The 16478-nt window shown below is 41.4% G+C and overlaps 1 protein-coding gene across 1 annotated transcript in view; it reads left to right on the top strand.

Annotated features, from left to right (window-relative positions):
• Positions 1-16478, top strand: part of MREG (melanoregulin) — a 40210-nt gene that overhangs the window by 12958 nt on the left and 10774 nt on the right. Inside the window, exon 2 of the mRNA XM_066638112.1 lies at positions 6871-7030. Coding sequence (XP_066494209.1) covers positions 6871-7030 — 160 coding nt within the window. The remainder of the gene's footprint in view (positions 1-6870; positions 7031-16478) is intronic.

Genomic DNA, 16478 nt, shown 5'->3' with positions numbered 1-16478 from the left:
TTTCTCCATATTTTGATAAAAATTGTTGAGCTTTCATCATTGAATTTATATTAAATATTTTCTCTTTATAAACAAACAGAAGGCTTTCTGGAATTTGCCAATGATATTTCACACTATTTCTTAGTATTGCAGCAAAATTTCTATAAGGTGTTCTTTTTTGGCGAACTTTCCAGGGAATTTCTCTCAAAACTCTCACTTGCTCTCCCTCCACTACTCTTTGTTTTTCCTCCAATCTTTTTAATATAGTATCCCTTGAAGTTCTTTTTGTAAACTTTATCACTATCTCTCTTGGCTTATTATTCAAACTTGCATATCTAGAATTGACTCCGTATGCAGTATCTATTATCTCTTTAATCGGATCCTCCTCCAGTTCCAGCTCCATTGTCAACCATTCTTCTATTTGACTTCTGGTGTCTTCTGAATATTTTTCTTTAAGGTTCTGTATTCTGATAATAAATGCTGCTTTTTCCATCTCCTGTCTTGTTACAGAAGTCTCTAGCTCTTTGTTTTCCTTTTGCATTTGACCCTTTCTCTTTTCCATCTCCTCCATACTTTTATTTGTTTTCTTTGTATCTCTCTTTAAATTCTTGACATCCTCTTTATTTTTTGTAATCCTATCCTGCACACTTGTCAGGAAGGAGTTTATTTGCTTCATTTGTTCAGAGAGTTTGCCTATCTCTTTCATATCATTTCTAAAATCTTTCAACAGATCCAGTAATGAAGTCTGACTTTCTCTCCTATGCTCCATAGCATATGTAGCAATTTGTGATCCAACTAATGGTGATGTCTTAGGTGTAGTTTTACTAACTTCCTTTTTTGATGTCATTCTTTCCTTTTTACTATTCTTCTCTTCCTTAATAAAAAAGAGGTTCTTTTAATCCATCTAGTCCCTTAAAATGACAATCTCAGTATCTAAAAACACATCAATTCAAAAACCACAATAGTCACAATTCAATAACCACAAACACAGACACAAAAATTACATTAATCTAGCAATTAAAAAATCTATCTAGTCTGATTTTCTTACTTCACCTTCTTGTAAGGCTAATCCCCAAATTTTATATCCAAAGAGGATATCTTGCTTCACCTTCTTGTAAGGCTAATCCCCACATTTAATATCCAAAAAATGTGGATCAATAATCGAATTCAAATCAATACCAATATCAATTCAAATCAATGTGTCTTTAAAAGCTCTGTCTCAGGTCTAGCTATAACAACAAAAATGAATTGTTCCAGCAGTTAAAAAATCCACCAAGTCATATTTTCTTGCTTTACCTTCTTATAAGGCTAATCCCCAAGTTTTTTATAATCAGATTCATCCAAGTCTTATATCCAAAAAGCATGGATCAGTAGTCCAATTCAAGTCAATAACACTGTCAAATCAAGTTAATATTTCTTCCTGAATAACTCAGTCCTGAATCCAGTTTCAAGCCTCTTGCAACAACAGGCCTAAATCCAGTTCCAAGCTTTTTGCAACGAAAACAAAAGTAGAATTATTTCAGCTGTTAAAAGTTAGTTGTTTATTCCTTTTCCATGCATACCATTACAACAGGGTGATCTTTTATCTTCCCTTATTTATTTAGTCTTACCTTTCGTCTTTTCTTTCAATCACCCTTATTACAAAAAGAAAAATTCTCCAGCAGGTGTTTCTTTACATCCGAGTTTGCTGCTTTCCCCTCTGGGTGACTGCCAGCCAATGTAAATAATCTTAAAGTTATCTTTCCCTCCTTCCAACCTCTTGATTGCAATTCTTTTATAGCCTTTTAATGAACTAATTACTCACGGTTTAAAACCTTTGTTCGCTCTCATGTTGTATCTAGTGGGCCGTGGGGGGGAGTCACCAGCTATCCGAATCTCTCCAAGATGGCGACTGGGATGTGATTTGATCCAGCATAGAGCAAAATTGGGATATCTCTGAAACTGCTGTCTCTAGAGAGAGTCCCAATTCACGCTCTCAGTCTTTGTTTCTTCTTCTTGGTAACGAAGAGTTGCTCATTATTGAGGTCCTCTGGAAAACACATCTATTTAGCCGTTTCCCTGGGAGTCATTCCAGGTTCCCTGCTACTGTACTGAGTGTTAACTCCGCCTCTCCAATATTTCATTTTTAATATAGTAGACTTGATGCTACCATGTATGTGACTGCATTTGGGCAACTGTTACACATTTGTACTTTTAACAGGCTACTATGTATATGCTCTCAACATATGAGAGTTGAGATACTCTCATATGATACTCGCATAGTATCATATGAGATACTGTCTCAATGATAGTAAATGGAACTTACTCTTGGGTAAGTGTGGGTAGGATTGCAGCCTAGGATTGTTAAAATTTTCCTGCATGATGATGTCACTTCTGGTCATGACATCACTTCTGGTGGGTTCTGACAGATTCTCATTCTAAAAAGTGGGTTCCAGTGCAAAAAGTTAGAGAACCACTGCACTAGATTGAAATTTAGAACCTGTGCGCCATCGATGGGAGCAGTTTTCCTTGATGTTTGGGCACTGTGTGTGAGAGAGGCTGACTCTGGGTACCAAACTCAGTGTGATGCAGGAGATCCATTAACAGTATCTCCCGCGTTTTAAAATAGAAACACCTTGGGAATTGAGACATAGTTCAGGCTGTGATCATAGTGCTGGGATGCCTGAGTGAAATCACCAGCACCCAAGCTACTATTTGCCCTAAAGACTAAAATGGTACCTGTAACTTTTCCCTTGCAGGGAAAGCTGCAACTGGAGAGTGTGTCTGTGTTTTAACTGGGGAGAATGATGGGAAGGGGGAAAGCTAAGCCGGGAGGGGAGTGAGGAACTGATGTGATCAAGAAGTTCCCCTGTGTCTCTGGAGTTTCCACATTAGCTCAGAAATTTGGGTGACTGCACAGCACAAAATCTCTGCTGCTGGAAGGGAAGTATCTTTGGTACTGAAGCAGGATTTTCTCATTCTCTGAAACTTTTTGCCACCGTCTCCTTCCTGGGTATCTTGCACCCTTCTAATTATTCTGCAGTTCAGGAGCTCCTGCTATAGGATTAAACACAGTAGATTGGACCAGGTCACTTTGGTGTGGTCTGGCCCTTTACCTGAGCTTGTTTCTACTTGTTCCAGAGAAATGATTCTTAAATGACGAGCTGTACTTCTCTGAAACTGTTGAGAAACTGAATCTTTTTGTTTTTGACCGCGTAATTAGAGGGGATAGGCAAACAGCCTGAAAACATTTTAACCTACAAGATGTGCCTAAAGCTTGCTTTGTTTTCCTTATGAGCTTGCAGCAACTTTAATTCTAAAGCAACATTCCTTTGAGTTAGAAAAGAATATAATCTTTGCATATTGGGTTGTTTTTTCAAAGCTTGAAAACCCAAGACTTTCAACGTCACTTGATAAGCTTCTTTTCTTTGCTAGCCTAATGTATCAACCCTGTAGTCAAGGCCTCTGTGCGGTAGCACATTCTCATTCTCATAACAGTTGGAAGGAAGTTGTGTCTCAGGTTTTACTTCTACCAGCTCTTTGTATTTGATTTTGATTGCTCGAGGGTTCCTGATAATTTGACAGCGCGCCCCCCCCAGCTTGTTTAAGCCCTACTCAGGAGTTCATATCAGCTGTACTCTATCAATCTCACGTCAGTATTAATCTGAAAAAAGTAGTTGATCCAGGGTGGGGGAAGATGCTGCAAGAACAGTAGCAGGCATTGGGAAACAGCCAATAGCCTGCTCGGTTGGTACCAATGGAATTTTCTTTTTTCTTTGCAATGTACTAACATAAGCAGTTCGACTCCTGATCCAAAGGCATTTGTGCTTCTTTTCTCCCTGAACGCTGACATTAACTTCTAAGCAATGCCTGAATAGCTGCAACTCTGTTCAGACAACCCATCCAAACAGAGGCGTAACTAGGGTGGAGCATGACTGGCACCTGCCCTGGGCCCTATGCCAAAGGAAGCATGCCCCTGTCCTTCAAAAGAGAGCATCCACAGCAGAAGGAGCAGGGGCGCGAAGCCACCAGCATCCCCTCCTCTGGGGAAATGAGGTCACATTGTCACGTAACATCATGACATCACTACCCCGTGTGCCAGGGCAGTGAGTTACACCTCTGCATCCAAACGTGGTTTGTGCTAACATTTAGAATCCAAACATTCACTTGAGCTTTCACATGTACAAGCAAACCACATTTTAGTCATTTATATGTGTCGTATCATGCTCCATCTGCTTGGCTCTCTCATTCCTACGGTGTAGGAACCTCCAGTGGCCAAACAAAAGCCAAAACAATGATTTATCAGATTAGACATTGTGCTAAGCCATAGCTTGTAGAAATCATTTGCGAGTCCTCTTCAGTTTCTCTTCAGACCATGGTTTCTAGTTTCCATGATTCAGCAATTTTCAGACAACACACCAAACCATAGTTGGGCTTCTTTTACAGTTTGGCATGATGACTTGAGCTATAACTAGCTATGTCAGCAATTCTCAGACTGTGGGTCCAGGACCCACTAGTGGATCATGAACCAATTTTTGGTGATCCACAAATCTGAAAGCGCAGATTAGGCTATGTGCATCAAGGGTTAAATAAGTTGCTATTTGGGGGGAACGTGCTGCCCAATCACCATTACAGCCACGTTCCTTGGCATTTGTAGATCAGGCAGAAGCCTCTGGGGCCTCAAAAGTTTGGGAACCACTGAGCTATGTATTTTGTATTTAATTCAATACCTCCTGGTTCACTCAAGCCACAGCTTTTTGTGGCTCTGAACCAGGAAATTATGGTTTGAGTGCTTTCTCCAATTCAGATTTTAAACCACACTATCCTGGCAAGGCCAGCCCAGGACATTGTGATGCCTGAGGCAGCAGGTCATATGTTGTCCCCCTTACAGTATGATAGGTCAGCCTCTACTCCTACCGCTATCCAATGTTCTAGCTCAGTACTCTCCCCCCTCCACATTTCTTCTTCATCTTCCTTTTCCAATCCAAGTGGATGAGGAGCAATGGAGGCAAGTAGGCAGACAGAGATAGATGCCTCCCCTCCAATCACCTGCCTGAAGTGATCGCGTTAGTTGACCTCATAGATGGGCTGGTCCTGGATCCTGGTCTAGAAGAAACACTAACCGCATCTGAACTAGCAAACTGTGGTTTGAATGAAATGGGAAGTATTGAAGGGTCTGATTCTACTGATAATCGGCAAAGCAATCCCCCTTTTTTGGCAGACCTTGGCTCTTTCTTGTGTTCCTCTTTCAGGAATTTTAAATGGCTCTACAGATTTGTTTCAGTTATATGTGTTTAGTTCTAGGAGGTACCACTCTGAAAAGCAAACATTGTTATTTTCTTTTCTTTAGAGAGGTGCAATATTACTTTTTGCTTTTGTTAATCTGTTGGTACAATCCAGTAATTCCACATGTAGTGCATCATGGCATGTCTTCCAGTGCTTCACAGATGAAAATAGGGAGACGTTACTATTAAGTGGTACAGGTACATTCTTTGCAGAAAAAAGCGTGCAAAACAAATATGTGATTCACTGCCCCGAAAGGGCTCATAATCTAGAAAATGTGCAGAAGGATCACCAGCAAGTACCCACTAGAAAAGACTCTATGACTTGTGTATTTGTAATATTTGGGGTGCAATCCTAACACCTAATGTTAGTGCTTTCCAGCACTGACATAAGGGCAGTGCAGCTCTGAGGTAAAGGAACAATCATTCCCTTACCTTGAGGAGGACTACTTGAGTGACACCCAACTGCAGGATGCGGCACATGTCCCATTGGCACCGTGGAAAGCACAGCTGGAAAGCACTGACCTAAGGGGTTAGGACTGCACCCTTAATCTCACCAGGTGTCTGATGGTTTTTAATTATGGAGCAGGTGCAACTCAAACTTCCTTGTCTATGCCTATGTGCGCGTGGAGCAAGACGGATGGGAAGGAGTATCAATTTTCTGTACATTTGTGCATACAATATATGCATTTGAAGGCACATCCCACCATCCCCATTCTCTGCAGATATCAAGCTGTAGAGATCTGGGGGAAGGATCTGAAACTTGACTGTACTTTCATGTACAGCTATGCCTTGGTCTACACATTTTTGATATAGTGCAGCATGAAAATTAATCTCAGAAGTTTAATTTATACAGACAGTTGATAAAATTATGTGGTCAATCATTCAGTTGCAAAGACACAAAGATGTTTTGTAATGTTTGCCAGTTTTGAATTAAATTAATTAGCAACTAAAGGCGCAATACTACAGTGGACTTAGGCCAATGCAAGTCCCTTGCACAGGCCCGGGAGTGTTGCAAAAGTGCCATAATGCACCTTTGTGCCACTTGTTGGGGGAGAGGCTGGCGCACATAGGCGTTTCAGGGCAGGGGGAGAGAGGGTGGTAGATAGGACCGAGGGCAGGGAGGTGGGGCCAGAACCCAGTGGTTATGCCGGATCCTGACCCTCTTCCTGGGCATCCCAGGGCACTCTTGGGCTGCTCAGATTTGTGCTACCTCATCAGATGATGCAGATCTAAGTAGACCTGTTGGGGCTACTACAGTGCAACACGGGGAAGGGGAAATGTTTCCCCTTCCCCGAGCTGGCCTGCAATCAGCCCCAAACATGCACTGGATAGAGCACAGGTTCACCGGCTTGCCTTTTTCTAGCACAAGTTAGTATTGTGTTTTATATTAGCTAAATTACAGCCCAATCCTATGCATGTCTACTCAGAAGTAAGTCCCATTATAGTCAATGGGTCTTACTCCCAGGTAACTGTGGACAGGATTGAACCTTTAGCTGCTAATGAACAACCTCCAGAAGATTAAAAAATAGAAAAAGGAAAGACGTTCACAGGTGACTGCTTTTTTAGCTAATGAGATTGCTTTCATCATTCTAATATGAGTTTGATTTCTTTTTTTTTTTCCTTTCAGTAACAACAGCCCTTATACTTCCTTTGGAGCAACTCAGGCATGGGACGAAGAGAAGAACTTGTGGAGTGCCCCTCATGACATCTCCCACACTGAAGCAGATGATGACAGGATACTGTACAACTTGATTGTGGTTAGAGAGAGACTGGACAAAGATTCTGAGGTAATGCTTGTACACAGGTGTTACATCCATGCCTAAAACATGCTATGTAATAGGGAAGAAGATGGATGTGTTTGGTCATAATTCTAAAAAATGTTTTCCTTAACCATCTGGCTGATTATAATTTTATTTATATTGCTTGTTAAGTGTATTCTAGCTTCAGAAAAATTAAGATCGGAAACCACTTTCTGTTTCATGATTGCGAAACTGGAAGTGGTTTCTGATCTCTATTTTTAGATGACTGCAGGCTGGGGGAGCCCTGTGGAGGCTTCTGTGGGGCTCCCTGCACCTCATGGAGGCCAGCGCTACCTAAGATAAGTAAAGGGAAATCTCCTTCTGTTCTGGCAGTGGCATGATACTGGGGACCATGTGGGGGTGCAGGGTTTGCACTGGGCAACAAGATTTAGGGGGGCAACAAGTTAAGCTTGACACTAGTGGTCAAAATTTTTTTTTAAAAAATTGGTACGTACGAATAATACAATCATGTTAGATATCATTGGAAAGGTGATTTAATGAGGAATGCAATGCAACAAACCCCATTGGAATATCTGTATTGTATCAAAAGTTATGGCCAATAAACCAGAAAATGAAAACACAACTGCCTTATGGAACAAAAAGTGGATTTTCATAACTCAAAACTGAGCTATGATTGTTCGGAGAGCCAATAAGACTTGATTATGGTACAGCATCAAACCAATAAGGTGTTAATATGAGTCAGCTCTCATTTCCATGTATCATAATACAGTTACCCCTGCTGAGTAAAGAGACACTTCTTCAAGTGGAACTCCTCTTATATTTAGAAGGGGGAGAGTAACTGTCTCGCTTCATCCCAGCACAGTGTCTCTAACCAATAAGGGGCACACTTTCTATTTATTGCTTAATTAATTAAATTCGATTTTGTTGTGGATTGGGGCTACAAAGTCTTCTTTGAACTCAGGTAGCAGATAGATGCCTTAGCTGTGCCACTGGCTGGGGTGAAGTGGCAGAGCAAGTGGGTGGTGAGCTTCTGGGGGGGGGGTGGAGGCATGTTTTCCCTCAATTTTCACTTAAAAAACCTGGTTGTGACTTCACTTCTGGGGCATCATGTTGAGTTCGGCACCCGGCTACACGATCATTAGCTGTGCCACTGCTGGGGACTGTGTCGCTGCTGCAGCCCTGCCCCATAAAGACTTCATGGTTCCCTTCTCTCACAGAGGACTTTGGGAACCATTGTTTTAGACAACGTATATTCTTTTCTATCAAATCTTTTTTGGGGGGAGGATTGGGCAAGTTTTGCTTTCTGATGTCTCCAGAAAAACCCTGAAAATACTGTTTATTAGTTCTGCTTCAGTGCTGTGTCATTTTTATAGAATCGTATCATAGAAACATTGAGTTGAAAGGGACCTAAAAGGTCTACCGTGGGGCTCCCGCACCCCCTGGAGGCCGGCGCTACCTAAGATAAGTGAAGGAAGACCCCCTTCTGTTGCTGCAGCAGTGTGATCTTGGGGATTGCATCACTGCCTCCCTGCAGCGATTAAAGGGGTATTGGCCAGTACTTCCCAGACTGGTGGGTCGCAACCCACTAGTTTGGGAACTGCTGGTCTAAAACTTAAGAAGGAAAAAACCAGATGAGTCTCCCTAGGGAAGGACGTCAAAAATCCTGGTGCCACTGAAGAGAAGGCGCTGTCTCTCTTTATATCTGCTATATCCCAGACAGTTGATGTACATGGAGTAGAATCTCTAAAGACTACCTGAACACTTGGGCAGTTTCCTGTGGAAATGAAAGATTGTTGAAGGCTGTCATTCTGTTTAAAGGCTGAACTGTCATGAAATTAATTGAGTGGAAATTATTTAATCTGGCAACGTCGTGGGATGCGGAAGTGTGATAAAATAGTTCAGAAGCAATTGTATGTGGGCTGAAAGCATGAGTGGGATTCATTGCAAATTTGCTATTGCAAGTAATTTGTTCATTTTGCCTTACCCAAAATTCACTACAATCAGGTTGACCTCATTTGCTAGCTAACTACAGTTGTATCCCACCTTCCCTTTCGAGCATGGCAACATTTTAGACTTGTAACTATCTTGGTTAAGAAGGAGCATAGCGTCTTGCACAAGACAATACAGAAAACTTCATAGCAGTAGTTTGCCCTTGAACTTCTTGTGTCCTTGCTCGCATTCTAGTCACTGAAACATGTTGTATTTTTGTGACTGTAGCAATTTTTTTAGCAGTATCAGGATTGGCGGCAAAAGACTAGGTTTTCTTGTCTGTCCCCCCCCCCCCTCAAAACCAGGCTACAGTACCCTAGAGCAGGGGTGCCCAAATCCCGGTCCTAGGGCCACTTGCAGCCCTTGAGGACTCCCAATCCAACCCTCAGAGAGCCCCCAGTCTCCAATGAGCCTCTGGAGACTTGCTGGAGCCTGTGCTGGTCTGATGTGGTCTGTGCTTGCTTTCAGCGTCACAGCCAACTGTTCGACCTCTTGCGTGAACCGAGGGACAAGGGCTCTCTCCACTGCTTGCTGTTTCACATCTGTGATGCAGCAACGGCAGCAAAGGCTGGCCTTGCTTTGTTCAAGGCCTTTTATAGGCCCTGAACTATTGCAAGATCTTCATTCATTCATATAAGTTCCATCTCTAATATATTCATTTATGTAAATTTATTCAAATTTGAAATGTAAATTCTTTTTTTTTCGGCCCCTGACACAGCGTCACAGAGATGATGTGGCCCTCCTGCCAAAACGCTTGGACACCCTGCCCTAGAGGGAAACAGTGCAAAATGCAGAAACCTGATTTGACACGTCTTTTTAAATTTGACTTGCTTTGAACAGTGCATGAATTTATTCTGATGGCAAAATGTTCTGCCAAGTAACATCTTCGTTATACTTATCACAGTTGCTTGTCAAAAGAGGGAAACACTGATGTAAAGGAAATCCTAATCTGCAGTCACAGGGTTGTTTTTCAGAAAGTTGAAGGACAGACCTGTTTTTGGTATGTAGTGAATGAAATACAAAAGGAGTCAAACCACTTTATCCCTATTGTCGAAACTATTGTTTTCTTGCAAATTTGTCTGTCCGACTATACAGTAGTCCCCTGGTATCCTCAAGTGTTCAGTTCTGCAGATACTGGATTCCCTTTTGAAACCTTTTTAAAAAGTAAAAATCAGTAAGAAAATAGCCTTCCCAACCTGCATGCCGCAAAATCATGCCATTTGCAGGGCAGGGGGCAGTCTTCTACGTTCTTGTAAGCCACTTCTGGGTCACATGACCCCCCTGACCCTGGTTCACCTCAAAATACATCATGCAACCACGTTGTGGCTAGTTGAATTTTGACTTGAGTCTTTCTAGAATGGTTTTGAGGCATAAGAAAGGAGATTATGCCATCGGTTTGTTGCCTGTTGAAGGTTCATGCAGAGGGTGATTCCTGTAGTTGTTTCTGCAGCGTAATTTCTCTGCAATGTTACCCTTAAAAATAGTGGACCACATTCTTTGAGTCTTCAATCAGTGTCACTGTAATAGTGCTTTTTTTACTGTAATACAAAGTTAATTATAGTGATCCAAGAGCTCAAAATGTGTGTGATGTTAATCCATGATTGGTATATTACCCATGGTTGAAAATAGTATAAAAGGGAGAGGTAACCTTCTGACCTATGGCATAAAACCACAGCAATATAATACCTAGATGAACAACACTGGGGCACTGCCTTCTTGTCCTGAACAGCTGAAGTTCCAAGCAGATCTACTGCTGAATGTGAGTAACTCTTGTTGGCTGAAAGGCTACCTTAATTAGTGACTGAGGGCCTGTGAGGGGTTCATGTTGTGCCTCCCAGGAAGAGCACCTGGCAAGGGGAAGACCAACCTGATGCCAGTCATTGGCCAGGGAAGGAAGGGCTATCCAGAGCCTGCTTCCTCCTCTCCCAGGAAGAACTCTCCCAACTACCAGTTACGCTTGAATTGCAAATTTGAAGGGAAGTGCACACTGGACTATTGCTTGAAGGATTAATGGCTTCTGGCTTGTGTTTGAATTGTTTTTATCTGTTGTAAGCCACCTTGAGGACTGTGACAGAATGAACTCGGTGACAGGATCATTGCGACCTGGACAACTGTCCTCATCAAATGTGTCCTGGCATTGGACATTTGCATCCAGTTTTGTTGGGGAGGCATCTCAAACATTTGTATCCCAATATGTGTATATTTACATTAGGTATACTTTATTTTTAAAACACAAAAATAGGGTTCAGGTTAGGGCTGGGATAAGAGGCTTAGCAGTAATAATAATAATCAAACTTTTATTGGCATACATATACAAACAGACAGTTCACATACCTAAAAGCTTAGCATTATATATATGTTGCTTGTTATTGTTTGCCCAGTTAAATAACTGGAACACACACACAAAAAAACCAGATGCCATAAAGTACGTCACAACGGCAAGTTGCCAGCAGTGGTATGAAGACCCTCAAGGTAGGAGAATGAAGGGCAATAATATTGGGTTCCTGAGATTAGAGAAACAAAGACCCAAAGGCTGCAATTCTGTACATTTTGGGGAGCAAGTTTCATTGAATTCATTGAGACTTGCTTCTGAATAGACATGCGTAGGAGTTTTGCAGTAAGTCTCTTTTTAAATATTCTGAATACAACTTTATTTTCATGTAACACTTGTCTTCAAGAGAAGTAGAGTTTGTTTTGAAATGGTTGTACAACATCACAGTCAAGTACCTGAATCTCTTAAAGCAGTGGTTCTCAAACCTTTAGCACTGGGACCCACTATTTAGAATGAGAATCTGTCAGGACCCACTGGAAATGATGTCATAACTAGAAGTGATATCAAGCAGGAAAATTTTAAACAATCCTGGCTGCAATCCTACACACACTTACCCAGGCGTAAGTCTCATTTACTATCATTGTTAAAAGCTTATACACAGTAGCCTGTTAAAAGTACAGATCTGTCACATTTTCCCAAATGCAGTCGCATACCATGGGAGTATCAAATCTAATATATTAAAAATAAAATATTGAAATGAATGGGGACCCACCTGAAATTGGCTCACGGCCCACCTAGTAGGTCCCGATCCACAGTTCAAGAAACACTGCCTTAAAGAGAGAGCTAAAAGATTTGTCAGATATTGCAAGCATGATGAATGTTCTAGAAAAAGAATGTAGTCGAAAGCAAGGTGCAGGGTCTGATAAAGGAGTCATTATGTTCCATCTAACCCACAAGACTTTAGTTTGATTATTATGTGGATCAGCCACATTTGAGAAGTGGAAGGCTTCTTTAATCCATGGTGCATGGACAGAACAACATGTGTTTCAGCTGACCACAGGAAAAAAAGGAGAGAAAATCTTGAACACTAAGTAATTTGTCCCATGTCCTTGAAAGAAACCCAGAATTGGTGTCCTAATTATCAAGGGAAGTGCATCAGATGTTAGCATTGAAACTGCATAGGAGAGTACAACAAATAATGAAGCTTATCTGATGGCATGCTATCTCGCAGCACACTGACCTCCTAATGAGAGAGGAAGAGAATGCTTTGAGATAACTTGTGTACAGTATCTTGGCATGGTGTGTATCTTAAGCCTTTAATTTTATGTTAATTGAGCTTAAATTAAGCCACCTCCCCTTAAGCTTGCCTTTTAAATATTCGGTCAGGCTCATTGAACTACAGTCCTTGAAGCTTTGTGGTGTAAATGTTGGATTCATTGAAAGTTCAGTGTTGAGGTATATTGCTGCTTCCTTGTGAGCACAGAATCTTGTGAACTGAGTAGGAAGAGGTTTCATGAGCCACCTGTTACTTCAGGCAGGATGCTTTGTATGCCTTTTGTTTGCCTTAAGTTTGCATGCCTTAAGTTTGACAACTAAAATATTTAGAAAATCACATCAGTCTAAAAGGTGCTGTAGGGTTATCCCAGTCTTCAGGAAAGACAGGTTGGTTGTAGAGAGGAGTGGCTTCTGAGAATTTCCCCCTCTCTCCCTTGGCTTGCTGGGCAGGAGGAGTAATCAAGAGAGCATTACTCACTGGTGGATACTCTGAGAAATTGCAACAGAGCATAGAGCAGCAGTCTCCCACGAATGTGTTATCAGACCAATCCTGTTTCTCTACTAGTTTCTCTACTTCAGAGCAACAATCAAGCACCATTTGAAGGGGTGTGTTAGTGAGCTCCTTTGAAATTTTTCCACACTAGAGCTTGTCTTCCAAGTTTGGCAACACGTTTTCTATGATCTCTCTGGTAAGATCATGTGACTATCATTATGCCAACCTGAAGGAGAACACGACTGTTTTCCTACCCATGGTTCCATGTGTTGCTTCCACTAAACAAATACAGTGCAGTAAGGCAATAGGTACAATAGTCCAATTTTAATTAAAAATTTAAGCTTAAATTTAACACAGCAGCAATAACACTCTCTGAACCAATGTGTCAGTGTCAGCACTCTTTTGGCCCCGTGCTTAGAAGGAAGCATTGGTGGAATGTGTGTTCCGCTGGCGCTGGGTGTCGCCAAAGCGCCATAAAGCGGTTTGTGGCAGCACAAGCAACCTAAGGGAAGGCAAGAGCCTTCCCCTGGGCACGAGTTGATTGTTGGAAACCCACCAGCAGAGAGATGCCCATACAGGGGGCAGGGGAGGGCAGGGAGGGGATTGAACAGTGTTGGGTGGGTGGGTGGGTGGACTGGGCCTGGGAGGGAGGGATTCAGCAGCAGCGGTGCATGCCAAATCCCGACCTCCTTCCTGGTCCTGATCCATTTGCACAGATCAACACAGGTTTATGCCAGCGATATCACTGATGCATGTCCAAGCTGACCCACTGCAGCTACTGGAGCTTATCCTGAGATGGATCATGCACTGTCCCTGGGGTGGGGGGCTGAGGCATAGCTGCTCCTAATCAAGATCATGCTAACCAAGGACCATTGTTTGGAATGGAAGACTGAAGCACTGCAGGGCACCTGTGTGTCACCTTCTTTAAGGTCTTGCAAACTCGGTCTCCCTACCATGGCATAAGCTGAAGTAGTGTGTTTGCACCTGTAAGTGGAAGATGCATGTGCATATCTGTTGCAAGAGCAGTGTTGTCAACACTGCCTTAAGTGCTTATGCAGGTCTAGCATCCTTTATACGCAGACCTAGCTAGGCAGGTGGACAACCCGCATTGATCCATCTGACACCATCAGTATGAGCAATCAGGGGAAATGTGCAGGTGAGCCTGGTTTTTATAATCTCTCATTACCTGAGCTGGCTCTGTACTGGTCAGTTGGGGAAGAAGAGGAAAAAGGGCAAACACAGTCTACAAAATGGAGCAGTAATGGCTGTTACCTTGAAATGACCCAGTAGCCACTTTATGATGTTGATCCATCCTCAGAGCTTCCCTAGAGCTTGTAAGATTTTTTAAAAAAAGTTTTTAAAAGGTGATAAAATAAGGGAAAATCAAGGGCTTTCACTACACTGCCTCACAGAGTTATGATAAAACGCAGAGGAGGAAGATTGTATAAGCTGCATTGAGCTCTTTGGAGGAAGGGCAAAATTATAAATATTGTGGGAGCAGTAGCAATAATAATTCTGATAACATTTTTGTTCCAGACATATGAAATCTGGGATTGCAGGATATTGCCTGAGAAGTATGTCTTTTCAGTCTCTTTTTCTTTCTCCTGACTTTCAGCTTTAAAGATTTATTAGAAGTCTTGAATCTTTTTTTTCCTTCCCCTCTTGGCATTTTGTTCTTTTGAAACCGGAAGGAGGGTGTCCCATTAGCTGCTGAGTTTGCTTTTGTTTTTTGCCTGAAAGAGGAAGCTTTTAGTGTAGTTGAAGATTTAAAATGGAAACTTGTCTTTTTAGTTTATATTTTTTGTATATATTTGGAGCCATGGAGCCAATATTGTGACCTTCCTTAGGCAGAAAGGCTCCAATATAGAGGTACCTAATTCCTTGTAGTGCTGAACTTGCTGGTCTAGGGGTTAGCGCACAAGGTTTCTGCAGACTTGAGGAACTCCCCAGGGAAGTTGAACAAACAATGGTTAGTAAATTAAAGGAAACTGGCATACCATAGGGTTAGAAAAGCTTCTTCCTACTATCGAGGAAGGGTTTAGGAGCTGACAGCCAGCCCTGACCTCTTTAGTGCTTCATACTACAGTAAAAGAAGATTTCAGGAGAACAGGAAAAAAAACACATCCTTGCCCCAACCCAGATCTCCCCATCCCTTAGAGTCGGGTAGTGCCTGCACTCTGCAAGACTCCTAAGTTGCCTGAACAAGAATTGCTTCTGGGGTGAACTCAACATTTTGTTTCTTGTACCTCTTCCCTTTCCTATATTAAATAAAAAAAATACTGGTTTTAAGAAAAGATTGGAAAATGGGAAGGAGGAGACATCATGGATATGATCTTTTTTAGGAAGTTCTAAATGGAAGGAGCAGACAGTTTGGGGTGGGATTTTATTTTTTTATTTTTTTAAAAAAGCATAACACAACAAACATAACATAACACAACAAAACATTAAAGACGTACGCATACATTTAGGAGTGCAGGATATGTCACTTTTACTAATAAATCATTCCATATCTCCTAATCCAATTTCTCTTCTACTTTTACTTCTTATCATTTCATTCATATCCTATATAATATATCATATGTGTAATATATTCATCTAAATACTGTGTATTATACTATCTAAGTATTCATTTTCAACCAAATGTAAAATGGTTTCCATTGCTCAATCTGTGTCAGTTTTCGCTGTTGATCCAAGATCTCTGAAAGTCTGTCCATTTCCGCAACATTCATTATTTTCTCTATTAGTTCATCTTTCATTGGGATTCTAGGGTCTTTCCAGTATCTAGCATACAAAATCCTAGCAGCTAAGTATATAATATATACTAATATATATAATAACTAAGTACACATCATTTTCTTTATAATATCCAAAGTAATATTAAGCAGAAATAATTCTGGTTTCAACGGTATAGTAAATCCAACAATCTCTTGTATTAAACTTCTTACCATTCTCCAATATAGTTGCATTTTTTTACATGACCACCACGTATGATAAAACGTTCCTTGCACACACTTACGTTTCCAACAATTTTTGATACATTCTGTTTCATCTTTACCAATTTTGTAGGTGTCATGTACCATCTATAAAACATTTTATATACATTTTCTTTACAATTTGTTGCTGTAGTAAGTTTCATGTTTTATTTCCAAATGTGCTCCCATTGTCCTATTGTGATACGGGTGGAATTTTCTTGACTGAGAGGGTGATTGTTGTGGAAGAAGTATAATGGAAACAGCACAGGAGGAGAAAGAAGACAATGAAGTTGAAGCCAGATGATATTTGGAACAGGAAGCCAGTGAACAGTTGCATTTGATGTAGGGATGCAATATGCTGGCAAGAGAGATAATTCCAGCAGCAGGGTTTTGGGTGTAGGTAAGTGACTGGAAGTGAGGAAAGCTATGGCAGCCAAAGCAGGGAAGAATCCATTGCGGGCCAGTGTCAAAATC

The sequence above is a fragment of the Tiliqua scincoides genome, chromosome 1 (genome assembly GCF_035046505.1).
Source record: "Tiliqua scincoides isolate rTilSci1 chromosome 1, rTilSci1.hap2, whole genome shotgun sequence".
Lineage (NCBI taxonomy): Eukaryota > Metazoa > Chordata > Lepidosauria > Squamata > Scincidae > Tiliqua > Tiliqua scincoides.
This window is presented reverse-complemented; position numbering and strand designations above follow the sequence as displayed.